At 39.4% G+C, this 16,149-nt stretch overlaps 1 protein-coding gene across 2 annotated transcripts in view; it reads left to right on the forward strand.

Moving 5' to 3' along the window:
* Positions 1-16,149, forward strand: part of REXO1 (RNA exonuclease 1 homolog) — a 44,742-nt gene that overhangs the window by 12,741 nt on the left and 15,852 nt on the right. For both annotated transcript variants that reach the window (XM_063455889.1, XM_063455890.1), the window contains exons 2-10: positions 5,361-6,919; positions 7,441-7,536; positions 8,908-9,148; positions 9,566-9,711; positions 10,929-11,066; positions 11,147-11,270; positions 11,950-12,063; positions 13,044-13,181; positions 15,973-16,086. In XM_063455889.1, the coding sequence (XP_063311959.1) occupies positions 5,361-6,919; positions 7,441-7,536; positions 8,908-9,148; positions 9,566-9,711; positions 10,929-11,066; positions 11,147-11,270; positions 11,950-12,063; positions 13,044-13,181; positions 15,973-16,086 (2,670 nt within the window). The remainder of the gene's footprint in view (positions 1-5,360; positions 6,920-7,440; positions 7,537-8,907; positions 9,149-9,565; positions 9,712-10,928; positions 11,067-11,146; positions 11,271-11,949; positions 12,064-13,043; positions 13,182-15,972; positions 16,087-16,149) is intronic.

Below are 16,149 nucleotides of genomic sequence, written 5' to 3' on the forward strand. Positions count from 1 at the left end.
ATACTACCTTGTCTTTACCAGATGCTCTCACGGATGGAATCGAGAAGGCATGAGAGGAAAAAGACAAGGGAGTGTGGTCAGATGGTGGTGCCAGTCCCACCAGAGGGCTTGTACCCTAATGAACCAAAAAGGAGAAGAGAAAGGAAAATCCCCTAAGGCCGTTCCTAAGCTGGCAATAAGGAAGAATGACAATTAAAATAAAAGTAAAAATTGCCAACAAGTACTAGGAAGTATGGTATAACTATTAAAGGGAAAAGAAAAAAATAGTGATAATAAAGGAGCAGGAATATGCTGCCTAAATAATCGTTGCTAGTGCCCTTTGTAACACTAATAGTAGGAGTAAATCTTTATTAAATCTTCAAATGGTAACAAAGGGACACTAGGGGGTTAACTCATCCCTGTAAATATATAGCTGCAGGCTGGAGATACAGAAGACACAGTGATTGATACTGAAATAAAGTGAGATGGACTGTTATCTATCTCAAAGCAACAGACAATCCTATTTGTGTCTATAGTTTAGTTGTTACCAGTGGTGCTAGGCTAGTAGAGGGATTAAACATTGAAGGGGAGAAGAAAAACTCCCTACTAAAGAAACCTCTAAACTAGTCCCTAGTCTCCTGGAAACACCTTCGAGGGTGTTTTAAACTAGGTCTGAATCTGAATATGAGAATCACCTGCCTAGTCAGCCTTATCCTATACTCGCTAGGAGTAGCACTGAAAAGTAAGAGATGGGTCTAAAAGCCCATGATGCAAATAAGTATCCTTGGGTGCATTAAGTGCATGAGTGAAGTGAGGAGAAAAACGACGAGCTTTTCGCCCGACGCGCGTTTCGGTGTGTGGTAACACCTTCGTCAGGGGCTGAGCAATTGTCCTCGAGAAAAGCCGGGACTTTTGAATGCTCGTTAACCAATCGGGCGCGGGATTCCCCTATCGTCATTGGTGACGTATCGGGATGTTCCCGCGTCACATATGACGTACCATGTCACATGGTCGGGGGTGGCGATAAGGGAGGAGTCAGTAGGGGGAAGGGAAGCGTCATATGATTGACAGGTTAACTGTCTATGTCCGCCGTAACTTGGCCGGGAATTGTGACGAATCCCTTGGGGAACTCCTTGCAACCTACATGAATAGCATTCTAACATCAGATAGAGTTGTAAATAGAAGGCATTATAAAGTGACAGTTGGCATGAGAGAAAATGATCTATGTTAGCCTTTTTTAAGTAAGGGACTGTCCACTACCATATCATGATGGTTGGATAGCAAGTCAAAAAGGCTTACACAAAATTAAAGTGACGGTATAGTCATTTGAATTTTTGATTATCTGTCTGGGATGGGCATATTTGTCCCATATTGAAGCCAGTTGATTAGAGTTGCTTTAAAGATTATACACAATCACGAAGTATACAATATTAATATTCTTATATTGGGATAGTTCTGCATTGATAAGTTTTAATGTATACTCATAATGTGTGGAAAAGTATATGGTATGAAGAAAAGATAGCTTATCTATACTCCATAAAAATAAAAGTTAGATAGGGACAGCCTCTGAATCTAGAGGCTCTTTTCTCATATTTATTAAATGCTCCATGGAGCCTGTAAACTCTGTCAAGCTATTTTTATTAAGTAGTGCAATGAGAGGGTGGTTAACGGTTGGTTAAGAGGATATATGCTCAATTATCAAGGAAAAGTGCTACGTTTGGTAAGGAGAGGCATGAATCTTAAGGACTCCCTCGTCCACAGCCACTTCCAGAGGACTACAGCGCAAAAACATTGGCTGACCAATAACCTCAAAGGCACCTATAAATGTGGTAGATGCAAAGCCTGTGGTTTCATCAGAAAGGATTCTAAAACATTTACAAACCGCTCCAAAAGTCTGAATTTTGACACCCCCTCTTTCTTCAACTGTAGCTTTCTAACCCTATATAATCAACAGTAATGGATAGCTGTTTAGTGGATTGGCCCCAAGGCTCAGTGAACACTATAAGAGCCAACCACAGTGATGTTATTAAGGAGGGGGGTTTCTAAAAGTGCTGCTTTCTCTTGAAATCAGAAAAAGAACACAGACAGTTAACCCCGAAGGCGCTTAAGCAAACTGAGGAGATATAATAATCTGTAGTGCTAAACTATTAGCCAGGTGTATACATTAATTGCCATGTTGATAAGCTTTTTGTTTATAATGGACTGTATTATTAGTATTTTTTTGATTATTATTAGACCTCTACATTCTACTTGTCCTTCCCAATAGTTTTGTTTTCTCTCTCCCTTTCTTAGATAAACAGATTTTAAATGGGCTCTAAAAACACCATTCAAGCTACAGCATGCTGCATTGTTTATGATGCTAGGAATCCCCTGGCACCAGCTTACTGTTAATAGTCATACCTTTTATTATTGGACTTTTTCATTGAAAAACATCAAAGGGTTAAATATTCTTCACAAGAGGTGTGAGTGGGTGTATGCTTGCTTATCTGTAGTTTGCAGTCTCTCCTTTGGGCAGTTGGTGTGGTGATCAAATGGAGAAGCTTCGTTATAGATACTTTTATTTGAGCCAAGAAGAGGGAGGTAAAATATTAAATTTTAATATGTATGGAGAGACAAACTATTAATGTGTGAATATGTAGTATATTATTGTTTATATCTGTATATGTAGCCTCACCATGTACAATGCAGAATGTCTGTTTTAAAATGTCTACAGTGAAACTGTAACATTTGCATTTTCCACATATTGTCCTTGTATATCGTGTTCTGAAACCTGCTGGGTGGTTTCAGGTCTTTTTTGCTTGTGCATAGAACAATTTTTAATATTGGGAGAATGCACATGAGTGAAAAACCTACAAGTCCATCCATGTACCAAAGTCATCTCACATAGTTTAATGTCAGAAGAAGGTTTTCTCTCATGAAATATTGCATCCTAGACCAAATCAAGGATTAAATGATACATACAAATTAATGTGTAACTAGCAAGACCACGCAACAACTAGATTTTCTGAGGTGCGGTTACAAGCTGCCATTCGTATTTGCAAGAATCGTTATTCCGTTGGAAATAAGCGCATTTGTCCAAATTAAAAACGGCACAGTTGAAGAATGAATAAAGTAATGGACAAATCGCATAAAATTAGTTCGATTTGTTCATTATTTTAACTAATTCATAAAATTGGTACCCTTATGTGGTATTACCATATTTAAGGGTTTATAGGGTATCCTTAAACATGGTAATGTATATCTACTCTATAGATTAAAGACCAAATTTTCTTAATTGTTATTTTTTGTTGTTGTTTTTTTCGCTACTTAGTAGGTGGCTCCCTTATTTGGTATCCTTATCCTTCTTTTAAATTGCCATGTTTAAAAGGACACTATAGTCACCAGAACAACTACAACCTATTATATTTGTTATGGTGAGTATAATCCGTCCCTACCGGCTTTTTGCTGCCTTTTCTGCAATTTTTACATTACATCATAGGGATACCTCCACTGGCCACTCCTCAGATTGCTGCCAGAGGTGCTTCCTGGGGCAGTGCTGCACAGTGTGACTGACATTTAGTATCTCCACCCTCTTCATGGAGACACTGAACTTTACAGATGCATTGATTCAATGCATCTCTATGAGGAGATGCTGATTGGCCAGGGCTATGTTTGGCTTGTGCTGGCTCTGCCCCTGATCTGCCTCCTTGACAGTCTCAGCCAATCCATTGCTTTCCTATGAGAAAGCATTGTGATTGGCTCAGACCATAACTTCTGATGATGTCAGCCAAGCAGGCAGATCAGGGGCAGAGCCAGCAGCAGCAGCAGACTGGAGGAAAGGTAAGATTTTACTATATTTGGGGAGGGCCAGCTGGGCTAGATGGTGGTTTTAACACTATAGGGTCAGGAATACATGTTTGTGTTCATAACCCTCTAGTGTTCCTTTGAGGATGCTAAAATTGGGAGCTATCAGCTTAACAAGGATCCTTCCCTAGTTTTGGATCCTTAAATCCATTAAACAACTGAAGGATCAAAACCTGGGACCAGGAAGTGAAAAGTTGGAACCTGGTACTGTTCTTTTATCCTCATGTGTAGTGATCCAAAGAAACTGTTTCAGTCCATCGTATATTCACACAATAAATTTATTAAGCTTAAAAAAGAAAACCTACACAACACAATTCAACCACAGGGTTTCAAATAACTGCTTTTATTTTTAATACTGTCAAATATGGCACTAAACCTGCCCCCTGCATGGCTGTTGCAATGACGAAATCCTGTATCTCATGATGTAATGGCAATATGTAATATGCAGTTTTGTCATCATTGATCTGCCACTTTCTGCACTTACACTCTGAGCTTAAGAGGAAGTGCTCCAAGTGCCATATAAAACTAAGGCTTACTACCCAATATATACTAAAAGAAGGAAAAGGAACCCCAGCCAAAGAGTAACCCTGTTCCCTCCCACCTAACACATTCACATACTTCCCAACTTTAGGGACCAAATCCCTCTATCCCTCTTTTCTATCCTAATGTCCCTCTGTTGCTGGAACTGTGTGACTTAAGATTGCCACCTGGCATGTATTTCCTGAGCACTACCAGTAAATGAGGCAGCCTGGCCGCTACCGGTATATCAGAGAAAACGTCAGCAAGCAGGATCTTTTCTGTTCATAAAGCAGTCCAGCTGCCTGTGTATCCCTGCTGTTTCCGATGCTCCAAGCTCCCCTACCTGACCCTCAACTAGGAGGAGAAGGTTAGGAATAAGGACAGAACTGTGATAATATTGTAATATGTACTGCAAGTCACAGCTTTGCCAACATTCTGATCCTTTCTTAGGTTTGTCAGTTTGTCAGTCTCAGCCTGCAATGGATTTAATGGCGCATTAGGCTGTTTGTAATACAATGTTATCTGTGAGCTGTGCTCTGGGTAACTCACAGCATTTGATCCCAGATGCATTTAGTTATTCTTTCAGTGCCTGTGATGGTGAATCATCATGCAGTATATATGTAGAGAGGGGATGATTTTTAATTGGTACAAGTGATTAAGAAGTACAAGTATTGGTTTAATGTCTGTGACAACACCGCATTGGTCCAGTGATGGCCAAGTGCTGTAGGCTACCAAATGACTGGTAAAACAGAATTCCTATTGGCTAGTTTAAACACTCCAGTCGTATTTGTGTTTGTGTATCTCTGTATGTGGCAGTGAATGTGCATGCATCCTTGCACCCAAACACACTACATGCAAATGCAAACATTTCTTTTGACGTTATGTCTGGTGACATCACGCCCAGTAACGTCACACATTTTATAAATAATTATGCAAATTAGTATTATCTTTTTGCCCTTTTATTATAGGGGAAATTGTAAAGTCTTGCCTTGTTTCATCAACTGTTTTCCTTCTTTCAGAATATGATCCTTATAGCCCTGACCTCCCAAAGGTGCCTCCCTGTTTTGATGATGGTGTGTTGGAGATTGTTCCTGAATCCAGCCTGGATATCTTGGAGCTGGAGAGGGTCAACAAGGCTATCGAGGCAGTTAAGAGTGAAGTGGAGAGAGAACAACGAAAATATGAAAAGCTGTTGGGGACACAGAAGGACTACAGTGTTCCCAAGAGCAAATCCAAACATTCTGCCTCCTTCACATCCCTGGAATACGATCCGGGAAACTACACAAGCAGTGGCACATACAATCCTACTCCTTTAGCCCGTGTGAGTAAAGGTAACAAATACACTCTGGATGATTTGGACCGGACTGCAGTCAAGACCAGCTGCTTAGAGTATGTTCCGACCGCTGTGATACCCGCTGCTAAAAACAAGACTAATAAATATGTCATAGATAACTGCAAGCCTCACACAGATATGGAGTATGATCCAATGTCTAACTATTCGGCTAGGCTTTTGAGCAAGGACAAACCGCAGCAGGGGACCAAAAGGAATAGACCAAGCAGCCAGGATGAAGGCTACACTCCTTCTCCCAAAAAATTATGCAACAATGTCTCGGTGGATGCTAGGTTTTCTGACTCTGAAGATGAGAATGAATACGTGGTCCAACAGTCTGCAGGCAAATATGTTCCTTCCAAAAAGACTGAGAAAGTCTCCGTATCCACTAAAGCATCCAAGCATATTAATGTAGGAAAGAAAGTCAAGGAGATAGCTGTGCAGTATGATATGGAAGATATTGGAAAACCTGTGAAGAACCACAGCAAAGAGTCATCGAAGCATAATTCCGACAAGTCTAAAAGTGAAAATAAAACTACGTCGAAAGAGCAACCTAAAAATAGAGAGTCAGGGTCAAGTAGCTTGGCTAAGGAGACCAAGAAGGAGAAGTCCAAAGCTATAGTCAAAAATAAATGTGAAAATGTTAAGAATGGAGACAACATTCAAAGTCACAAAAATAAGAGCAGTAGGCCTGATAAAAAGATTGAAAAACTAAATTCAGTGAAGGATCCTATCAAAGGGTCCTCAAGCAAAAACAAGAAAGAGCAGTTGCAAAATAAATGTAAGAAAGATAAGATGCAATCTAAAAAGGAATCCAATGACAAAACTGAAAAGGTGAAGAATGGTCACATTAAGGAGAAGTCCATCTCTGAACGGTCTTTAAAATCAAAATCAACTGCGCCTAGCGGGGTAAAGGTCAAGTCAAAACAAAGGTCTCTTAGCCATGTGGATTTGTTTGGAGATGAAAGCAGTGAGGAGGAGGCAAAAGTAAAGAAACGTGTCCCACATAGAGGTAGTTTAGGTTCTGATGGCGGTGGGCACAGTGATACTGAAGGGGAGAGTAGTACGAAGGTGGGCAAGCTTGTCTGCCGCAGGGTCTCCTCCTCTTCTGTGGACTCAATAGAGATTGATTACTCTGCTCTAGAGAAAGAATTGGATTCTGATTCTGACCCAATGGAGGAGTGTCTCAGAGTATTTAATGAGTCTCAAGATGTAAAGACCGAAAACAAAGGCAGGATGTGGAAACAGGTACTTTTTAAGGGTGGTGTTCCTTCTGCAAATTCCTGACTTTGCCTGCTTCTGAACAGATGTACATGGAGAATTTTAAAACAATATTACACCTTAGAATTACACTCCCTGTCCCAGATGTGTAGTAATCAAGACGTACATAATTCAGCTTAACTGGATGAGAAAAAAAATATACAAAAGTTTTTTTCAAAACCTTACCACCAAATTTAAAAATTAAATTCTGTGAAATGGATTTAAGCTGTAAAATAACCCATTAGAAAAACAATATATCCTCCTTGGATGCATCAACATGAATCCTTGGATATCCTTCCAATTCGTCAGAACTCCTTTATTATAGTACTGCAAAAAATAAAAATAAAAGCCTCTATCTCCACACCTCTGCTGCCGTCAATGTAATGCAGACTTTTCTTTTCCACATTCTAAAATGTATCTACCTTTGGACATTGCATGTATATGATATTTATTGCTTCAGAGTCTACGGTATTGGATACTGTCACAGTGATTCTTACCATCTCTTGCAGCCTCACGAAGACGGCGAGGAGAAATCTGAACATGCAATGACAACTTTGATTCCAGGCCAAAAGAAAAGAATTTCTCACGTTAATTGTCCAGCTAATGTAAGTGTCAAACTTCTTCACACTGCATGTATGTGCTTGTTTCCGTTCTTTGATTTACAATAGTTAACCGACAAATGAATGTGAGCGCCTATGTCTTTTTTTCATTTATATGAAACCTGTATTCTTTAAATTAAACAGCATTGATACTTCAAATCCACCCTAATGTTATACTTGATAAGCACACATAGGGAAAATTAGACATTACTTGTAATAGTATGTATTGAGACTCCATTACATCTCATCGAATACTCCGCTAGAGTGTAAGACGGTTTCCATTTTTTTTCTAATTTCCAGGGTTTCATAGAAAGAGGTGTTAATTGTGGGTAGTAATGGGTTCTGTCAGCCTGGCCCATTTCCTTTCCATAGGTAGCCAGACAAGTTAAGACAAGTTACCCACTACATGTTAATTGTTAGGGCCAGTAGTCCAATTTACTAACTCTGCTTACGAATGAGCCTTGATCTGATTGTTTAGAACATTATATATGCTTGGTTATCCTCAGAATATACAGACATAGCTTTCATTAGGCTTAAAGGATCACTATAGGGTCAGGAACACAAACATGTATTCCCGACCCTATAGTGTTAACACCACCATCTAGCCACCCTGGGTCCCTCATGCCTCCATAAATATAGCAAAATCTTACTGTATTCAAGCCTGAAGCTGTAACTCTGCATGCTATTAGACTCAGAAAAACAAGCAGTCTGCTGACATCATCAGAAGTGGTGGCCTGATCCAATCACAGTGCTTCCCCATAGAATTGGCTGAGACTGACAAGGAGGCAGATCAGGGGCAGAGCCAGCATGATTCAAACACAGCCCTGGCCAATCAGCATGAATTGAATCCATTAATCTCTATGAGGAAAGTTCAGGGTCTGCAGAGGGAGGAGATACTGGATGTTTGGATGCATTTTAGACAGCCATCCAAGGAGTGGCCAGTGACATTATCCCTAGGCTGTAATGTAAACACTGCATTTTCTCTGAAAAGACAGTGTTTACAGCAAAAAGCCTGAAGGTAATGATTCTACTCACCAGAACAAATTCAATAAGCTGTAGTTGTTCTGGTGACTATAGTGTCCCTTTAAAGTTAAAGAATGGTTGTGTAGCTAATGGCCAGGTCACCAGTGAAACTAATGGAATGTTCTAGCTGATTGCTCCACTTCTAGAACTTTGCCCCTGAATTGTTTTATTATACATAACTAGAAAGAGTAGCAGTTGAACTATATATTAATCGAAGATCATTTCAATTCATGCTGTAGGTATTAAGGTTGTAACGTAAATAGACACAACACACCCCTATTTATTTTCTATGTTTATTGCCTTTCTGTAGCCCGCTGAGGGAATACTTGCTGTTTCTTTATTTCCCCTCTTTAGTCATCCTCTTCTAATAAGCCGGTGATCCATCCGTCCCGTCTGCCAACACCCCAGGAGATATGTTACCAGCGAATTCAGCGGGCACAAGAGCAGGCAATCCAGCTTCTAGCTCAGCAGAAAGAATTGCTGTTAAGCAATGCCGCACAAACGTCTTCTCCAACACAACATAGTCAGAAGAAGAGAATTGCACATTTTCCTGGCATTCGCTCCCCCTCTTTTCCAATTGTGTCCACAGTTACTGGTAAAACTATCTCTTGTTACTCATCAATTGCTGTAAATTTGGGTTCTTGTTTAAGAAAGATTAGACACCGAACAGAAAAAGTATAATTCTTGACAAGTGTAATAGAATATACCTGTGCAATCTAACTCGCTAAACCATATGGAAATCCAACATCCTTTCGTTTGAACATGGACAATATTACCAGATCTGTGTTTAAATTTTGGTACCTGAGAATCATTGCAGTTTCTTCTTATGTCTGCACTATCCATAATGCCTACGTACTGTAATTATAGTTGCCTGGTTTAAACTAGGCACATGTTGGCAAGGTTGGTTGAAGAGGGGAGATGGTTGCTTTTGTACTAACTCATTTCTTGAGAATAATTACCCTACTGTGTAATCAGCACTTCAAATGTCAAGTTTGGTTATTGTTTATTACAGAGGCAAAGACACGTAAAAGTTCAAGCACTGATGAGACCTCCAACGGTTCAGTACACGGTCTAAAGAATCGAACCCTTACTGGCATGGCATCCAAAACTACCACAACAACAGCACAGAAAAGACAAGCACATGTACCGTCGCTGCAGGTAATGCTACAAGTTACTACTAATCAATTGTATATGTGTTTTATTTCACACATAGGACACTAAATCATTTTCCACGTAAAGGGGACCTGTCACTTCTCTACAATTTGCACCTTTTAAATGGCATATTAAAAATGAATGTTACAATTCATTTTTTTGTAAATTCAGTTTTTTTTGTTTTTTTTTTACTAGCCAATGCATTATTGTTACAGTACGCAATAAGGAGCTTTTAACATACAAATATTTTTTTTTTACACCTTAGGAATACATATTTGTGAAATATAGGGATAAGCCAACATTATACAAAATCCATTTTAACCCCTTAAGGACACATGACATGTGGGACATGTCATGATTCCCTTTTATTCCAGAAGTTTGGTCCTTAACGGGTTAAATTAGTATCCCTGTGCCAACCCTCCTCCCATAAGAAATTATGACCTAAATATAATCAGTCTTCCCCCCCCCCCCCCCCTCAGTTTAATAGAAGTCAAATGGAGTGTTTGATTTAAAACTTTTAAAGACCCAGTGAAGCAAAAAAGGTCCCTATTATGCAGAACAGATGTATACGAAGATAGTTCTAGGGTGTTTATTATTATTATTATTATTATTATTATTATTATTATTTTTATTCTCATCAGTAGTAGTATTTATATAGCGCCTACAAATTCCGCAGCATTGTGCAATAGGATTGCAATGAAGTTGTTTTGGAAGCTGAAGTTCCTGGGCGCTCTCAGTGTTAAACCGTCTTTCGAATGGTTGGTCCCTGAGCACCTGTCCGGTTTTGTGCCTCCTCTACTTGGGCTGTAGGAGAGCCAGAAGTGAAGCAGTGGGTACAGTGGATAGGCTGAGAATGCTATCTGATGTTCTCAGCCTATCACTGGCTGTCCATTGTTAGTACATAATGTATTGTTATATTTATGAGAAGATTTGGTCTAGAGATTTGTCCTCTGTTCTTCTCTATGAATGCATTTAAAAAACAAAAACAAACAACAATTAAATACAGGACAAAAACGATGTATAGTCATTGGCTGCATAGTCAATTGAAATGTAGGACATAGGATTTTTTTTTATTTATTTTTTTTGTGGGGCATCGGGGTGATTGACTGAACAAATAAATATAAATGTATATTTGGATGTAGAGTTTCTTTGAAGTTTAAGACCTAATATTCTGGTTGAGAAATGAACAGTTCTACCCTCTTTCTTTATTTATCTTAATTAAGAGTGCCAGTTTGAAGAGACCTGTAATTCCCACCGAATTTGGTGCGAAAGTGCCAACCACGGTTCGCCAGCGTTACCTTAACCTCTTCATTGACGAATGCCTAAAGTTCTGCCGGACAGAGCAGGAGGCCTTTGACAAGGTAAGAGCTTCTGTAAGCAAACTTGGAGATTACAATTGAGCTGCTGTACTGGTTCATCATTCGTTCTCCTATCCCCACAGGCTCTTGAAGAGGAAAAGATTGTTTACAACCGGAGCTCCAGCCGTAATATTTACCTGAATGTGGCTGTTAATACACTGAAGAAACTGAGGACCCAGGGACAAGGATCAAAAGCCACTCCTATTAGTGAGTGTAGATTTGTAAGGCAACTTGTTAAACAGCAACATTAGGATAGAGTTTATTCCATTACTTGGTGGGAGGGAGTTTACTAAACTGTGATACATTTCAGAACATGGGGTTTTTATCAAAATAAATATCTCTAACATTTTATTACATAGGAAATAGCATCTTACAATTGCTTGGTTTGGGGTGTAGGCCAAGGTATCATCTACACAAAGCACCGTAGACATGCCTGTTGTATTTTGTACAAAATCTGAACTTCATGAACTGTCACAATGTACCACTGTGTCTAAGTAATACATATTTGGTTCCATTTTGACCTTACAATAGGTACGAAATTAGTGGCATTAGTTTGGGTGATATCATTTATACATGGTGCTTTTTTTTTTTTTTCCCCTCCATTTTTAACTCCGGATACAATATACATAACTATCTTTCTTATTTGGCCTGGGGGAAGAAAGACACCTTTCTAATTGTGTATTGACATTCATATATCATGTGCTAGTAGTTATTTATTTTAATGAAAGAAACCTGTGTCCATTAAATCCTGCAGAAAATGAGGGCTAAATGGAAGTGGAGGGTTTTGTTGTTGTTGTGTTTTTTTTTTTTTCCTTATTTTTTCATAATGCATTAAAATAACAGGTTACTTCCTTCACTTTTTATTTTGCTTAACCCCTCATATTAGAGAACACAAACAAGAGAGTCATTTCCCATGAGTCTATGCTGGGAGGGAAGGCAGCAGCTAAACTGAGTTTCTCAGTGCAGCGAAACACTGGACATCAACAGGAGGAACTGACCGGTAAGAGATCCGTATAGATAAAATATTTGTTGGACAAAGTTTGTATTGCCATAACAAATCTGAGTTTCATAGATGTAACATTTTGCCCTCTGTAAACAATGTTCAGATTTCAATCTTCTTGCTTAGTTTCATATTGGAAATTATTTAGTGGACGGAAATGTAAGGTAGGTACATTTAGCTATTGAACATATCTATGCATTGAATGTATTGCTTTGGACACTAACACTAGCCTGTGTCTTTTTATATAATATATATATATATATATATATATATCATTTTACAGATGTACTGTAATGAAGTATTACTGAAACATCAGCCTGCACTAAATACTGTTCTATTTAATCTACTGATCATCAGAGTTCAGTGACATGAGACAGGTTTATCTCACATAATTAAATGGGCATATTCCTGTGTACTGTAGCAGAGCATGTTTTGGATCAAACAAAACTGATACATTTTATCAGTGTTGGCTAAATTCATCAAAATCTAGACATGGGAGTTTAAACTGTACTTCTTGTGCACATTACATCGTTTAAAATTAGAGCGTTCCTTTTTACCTATATATTAAGCTAGCAAAAATGTTGGCAAATTTACATTTTAATCTTCTACGATTTATAAGTATGGTCCTTATCCCTCCCTCCCCTCTCGTTATTCAGTCTTCGTTCTTAGTCCTGTACGATAGCAGCATGCATGTTAATGCTGAGGACCAAGTGACAGGTAGTGCTGGAGAAACCCTCTTGCAGATAGATGTCTCTTCCACTCCCTTTCACATTACTACTTCCCCAGAGAGCATTTCTCAAACTTACAGGGGTGTATAGGATGCACTGATGTCGATGTGCGGTCTGGGAAGGAAATCCTTGCTCACAAAGTATGAGTACTCTGACAACTGGATTCCATAAGAAGGCACGTGGAGTCTTGACATAGGAGATTACAAAGTAAATTGCAGGGAATTTAAAAGGTATGCATTGTTATTTATACAGGTGCTGTCTTATACACAAAGCTGAAGGATTACATCATGAGCCCAGAACAGCTGCAAGAACACGGGTACCCAATGGCCCATCCAGACAAGCCTGGCAAGGCCATGCTTTTCACTACAGAGGAAAAAAAGATATCAGCGTGTAAGTTGCATGAAATTTTATTGTATCTCTATTAGGACTATGTGTCAACCTATTGATTAAATCAACCCACAAAGATATTTATATTTAAATACTAGACAGCACTCCCTTTTATGTCATGTGACCACTGAGGGTGCACTCCTCCTTTATTAAGTATAACATTTATCAAAGGCAGAGGGAGGCTCAACAAATGCGTGGCACCCTGTTTTGAAAAAGTAGATATTTACTGCAAAAGGTATTATATTCCTTTTTAATGAGACTGTGTTACATAGGACAGTACTGGTTTCTTGCAAAAGCGTTGGTAGGAGCTGCACTCAGTTCCAGCAGCCACCTGGTGCTCCGGAGCAGGACCAGCAATCCCACAACGTCAAGGCAATGAAAGAAATTCTCCAGGAACGCAAGGTGTTAAAGCCACAGGCAGTTTTCATGAAACAAAAAGAGAGAAGCAATGTTTCGACCTACTATGAGGTCTTTGTCAAGCATGACAAAGACCTCATAGGTGAAAACGTTGCTCCTCTCTTGTTTTTGTTTCATTAAAACTGCCTGCGGCTTTAACACCTTGCGTGCCTGGATAATTTCTTTCAGTACTAGTCTCTTTTCCTGTACATGGGAACACCAGAGAGCAAGTCCATAGAAAGCACAAGCGCAAAGTACACTTGGTGTATAAAGTCTCTGCAAGAGCTCTACAGATGTGCTCTGCGCATGGGCTGCCCTGAGTGGGGCTTGTCAGCATGGCTGTCGGTCAGAGATATATACATTTACCTCAAACTGACAGGCTCTCTTTCTGGATGAAACCATCCATTTTATGGTTGGGGTGAAATCCTTCAACCTACCTGTCCTGAATTCATGTGTTAGGAGGTATGCGCAGCCCGGCCCCCACGTTTTTCCAGCCAAAGAGCAGCCACTGTGACTGCATCTGGTGGAAAATAGTTTTTCCTGCTCCTGGGAGTTCATATGAGTTCCAGGTCTCCCTGGGTTAAACAATAGAACAGGGCACTTGTACTTGAAATCTCTGCAGGGAGTGTAGATCTCTGCTAGTCATGCTCTAGCCCTCACCTAGTATAGGCACTTCAAGGTGCAGTGAGTGTCTCCCAAACAGGCCGCAGATTTATAAAGAGCGGAGTCAAAAGCAAATATACCTGTTCTCTTCACTTTATTTAACATTCAGATCATGATTACAATTCAATTTTTACATTGTGCTAGCCTCATTTATTGCAAATGTATAGCTAAACAGTTATAGAGAAATATAGACTGTGACCATGGTATCTACAAGGAACCACATGTTGGGCATTGCCAGGTACTGGTAGACTTCATCTGCTGCTGCTCTGACCTTTGCCCATAGGTCAAATAACAAGAGGAGGATTTCAGTTGTACCGTTTAGGACTGGCTAGTAATGTAGGACTTGATATTTTGTGCCTTTATTAAAGTATAACTTTTTTATTTTATTGGCAGTGAATTTAGTGAAAACCAATGTAAGATCAGTATCTAAGGAAATGTTTGTAATTGTCAAATAAAATCCCATCCATTACCAATGCTAGCATTTATGAATATATATGTGGCCACAACTGTCTGAGTTGAACTTGGAATTTCGCTGTTTTTGCTTTTGACACTGTCGAGTTTCATGCCATGTACATTCTTGGGCATTTGGAGTATCATTGGAGTGCTACAGTGCATCTGTCATGCAAAAAATAAAATTTCCTCCGCTTCTAGTCAGTCATTTCTGCTCCAGATCTTAACCAGTTATCTTTTTGAAGCAGAGTTGAAAGCAAACCAGAGTGAAGAAATGATTATCTATGAGAATCCTTAATTCAGCACTGTCATACAGATCTGAAGCCCTGTACACAAAGAGCTCTTTAAAACAGAATCCCGGTCAGAGATCAATGGCACCATTCTGATTGTTCATAAAAGCAACCTTTATACATCAATGTTAAGCAAAATACCACGTAAAGAGTCTCTTGTCAGAGTGCCAAAAAAGTTGCAGCATATTTCACCACCTCCATGTTGCGAAGTGTTGATGAACAATAGTTGTGACAGGGCAAAACAAGCTTAACACATGTAAGCGTTAAAGGCATACTGCATGCACCATAACCACTACATTGCTGTCTGGCTAAACTGTATACATACATTTGATAAGCAAGTCTTTATTCTGGAGTGGTGAGGCATGGCTAAGGAGGCGGGCTTATGGTGCAGCAAAAACTATAAAAAAAATTGAAGATTCAAAGTACAACATATTAAAGGTGCCCAATGTGGGAAAGGATGTAGTCACTGAATGCAAAATGCAGGGATTGTCAGACCGCTACAAAGTGTAGAAAGTATTTTCAAGAAGCAGACTCTGCATCCTTTGCTGAATGTGAGCTGGAAGATATGTTTTAAGGCAGGAGATGTCTACATACTTGTGATGGGTTCACTATATGCGCACTTTAAGACTTTATTTTTGTGATATGCAACTCCCTAAACTAGCCATCATGAGTACTATTGTCGTCCTGTGATGATCCATATTATATAATAAATCTATAAAGAAACACCACAATGCACAGACCAGTGCACCAATGATGCTGTTGACAAAGCTTGACAGGCAGTCTGTGGGATCAAGGTTAGTGGCCAAAAATCATGTATTTCCAAGAATGTTCTCTGGCTGAAAACCGAGACTGCAGGATTGACCTGTGTTATTGCTTCTAGGTGCAGATTTTTAAAATTTATTTAAGGGTTTTTGTTGTGCAGATTTTCCCCTGCAATCTGCACTGTTGTGTGTTTGTTTATTATTCTCCCACTTCATACATTTTGATTCTTTCAGCTTTCTCCAGAATATGTTGCCGCTGTGGAGCAGAGTATTTTGTGACACCCAGTGGGAACTGTGTGCGGCGGGAGGAATGTGTGCATCATTGGGGCCGTCTTCGCAGACAAAGAGGTGCAGTCTGGTTAATTCAAATGTATATCCTCCTTCTGTATGAGAGCACTTGCCTAAATGTAC

This window comes from Pelobates fuscus, chromosome 5 (genome assembly GCF_036172605.1).
Source record: "Pelobates fuscus isolate aPelFus1 chromosome 5, aPelFus1.pri, whole genome shotgun sequence".
In the NCBI taxonomy this organism is placed as follows: Eukaryota; Metazoa; Chordata; class Amphibia; order Anura; family Pelobatidae; genus Pelobates; species Pelobates fuscus.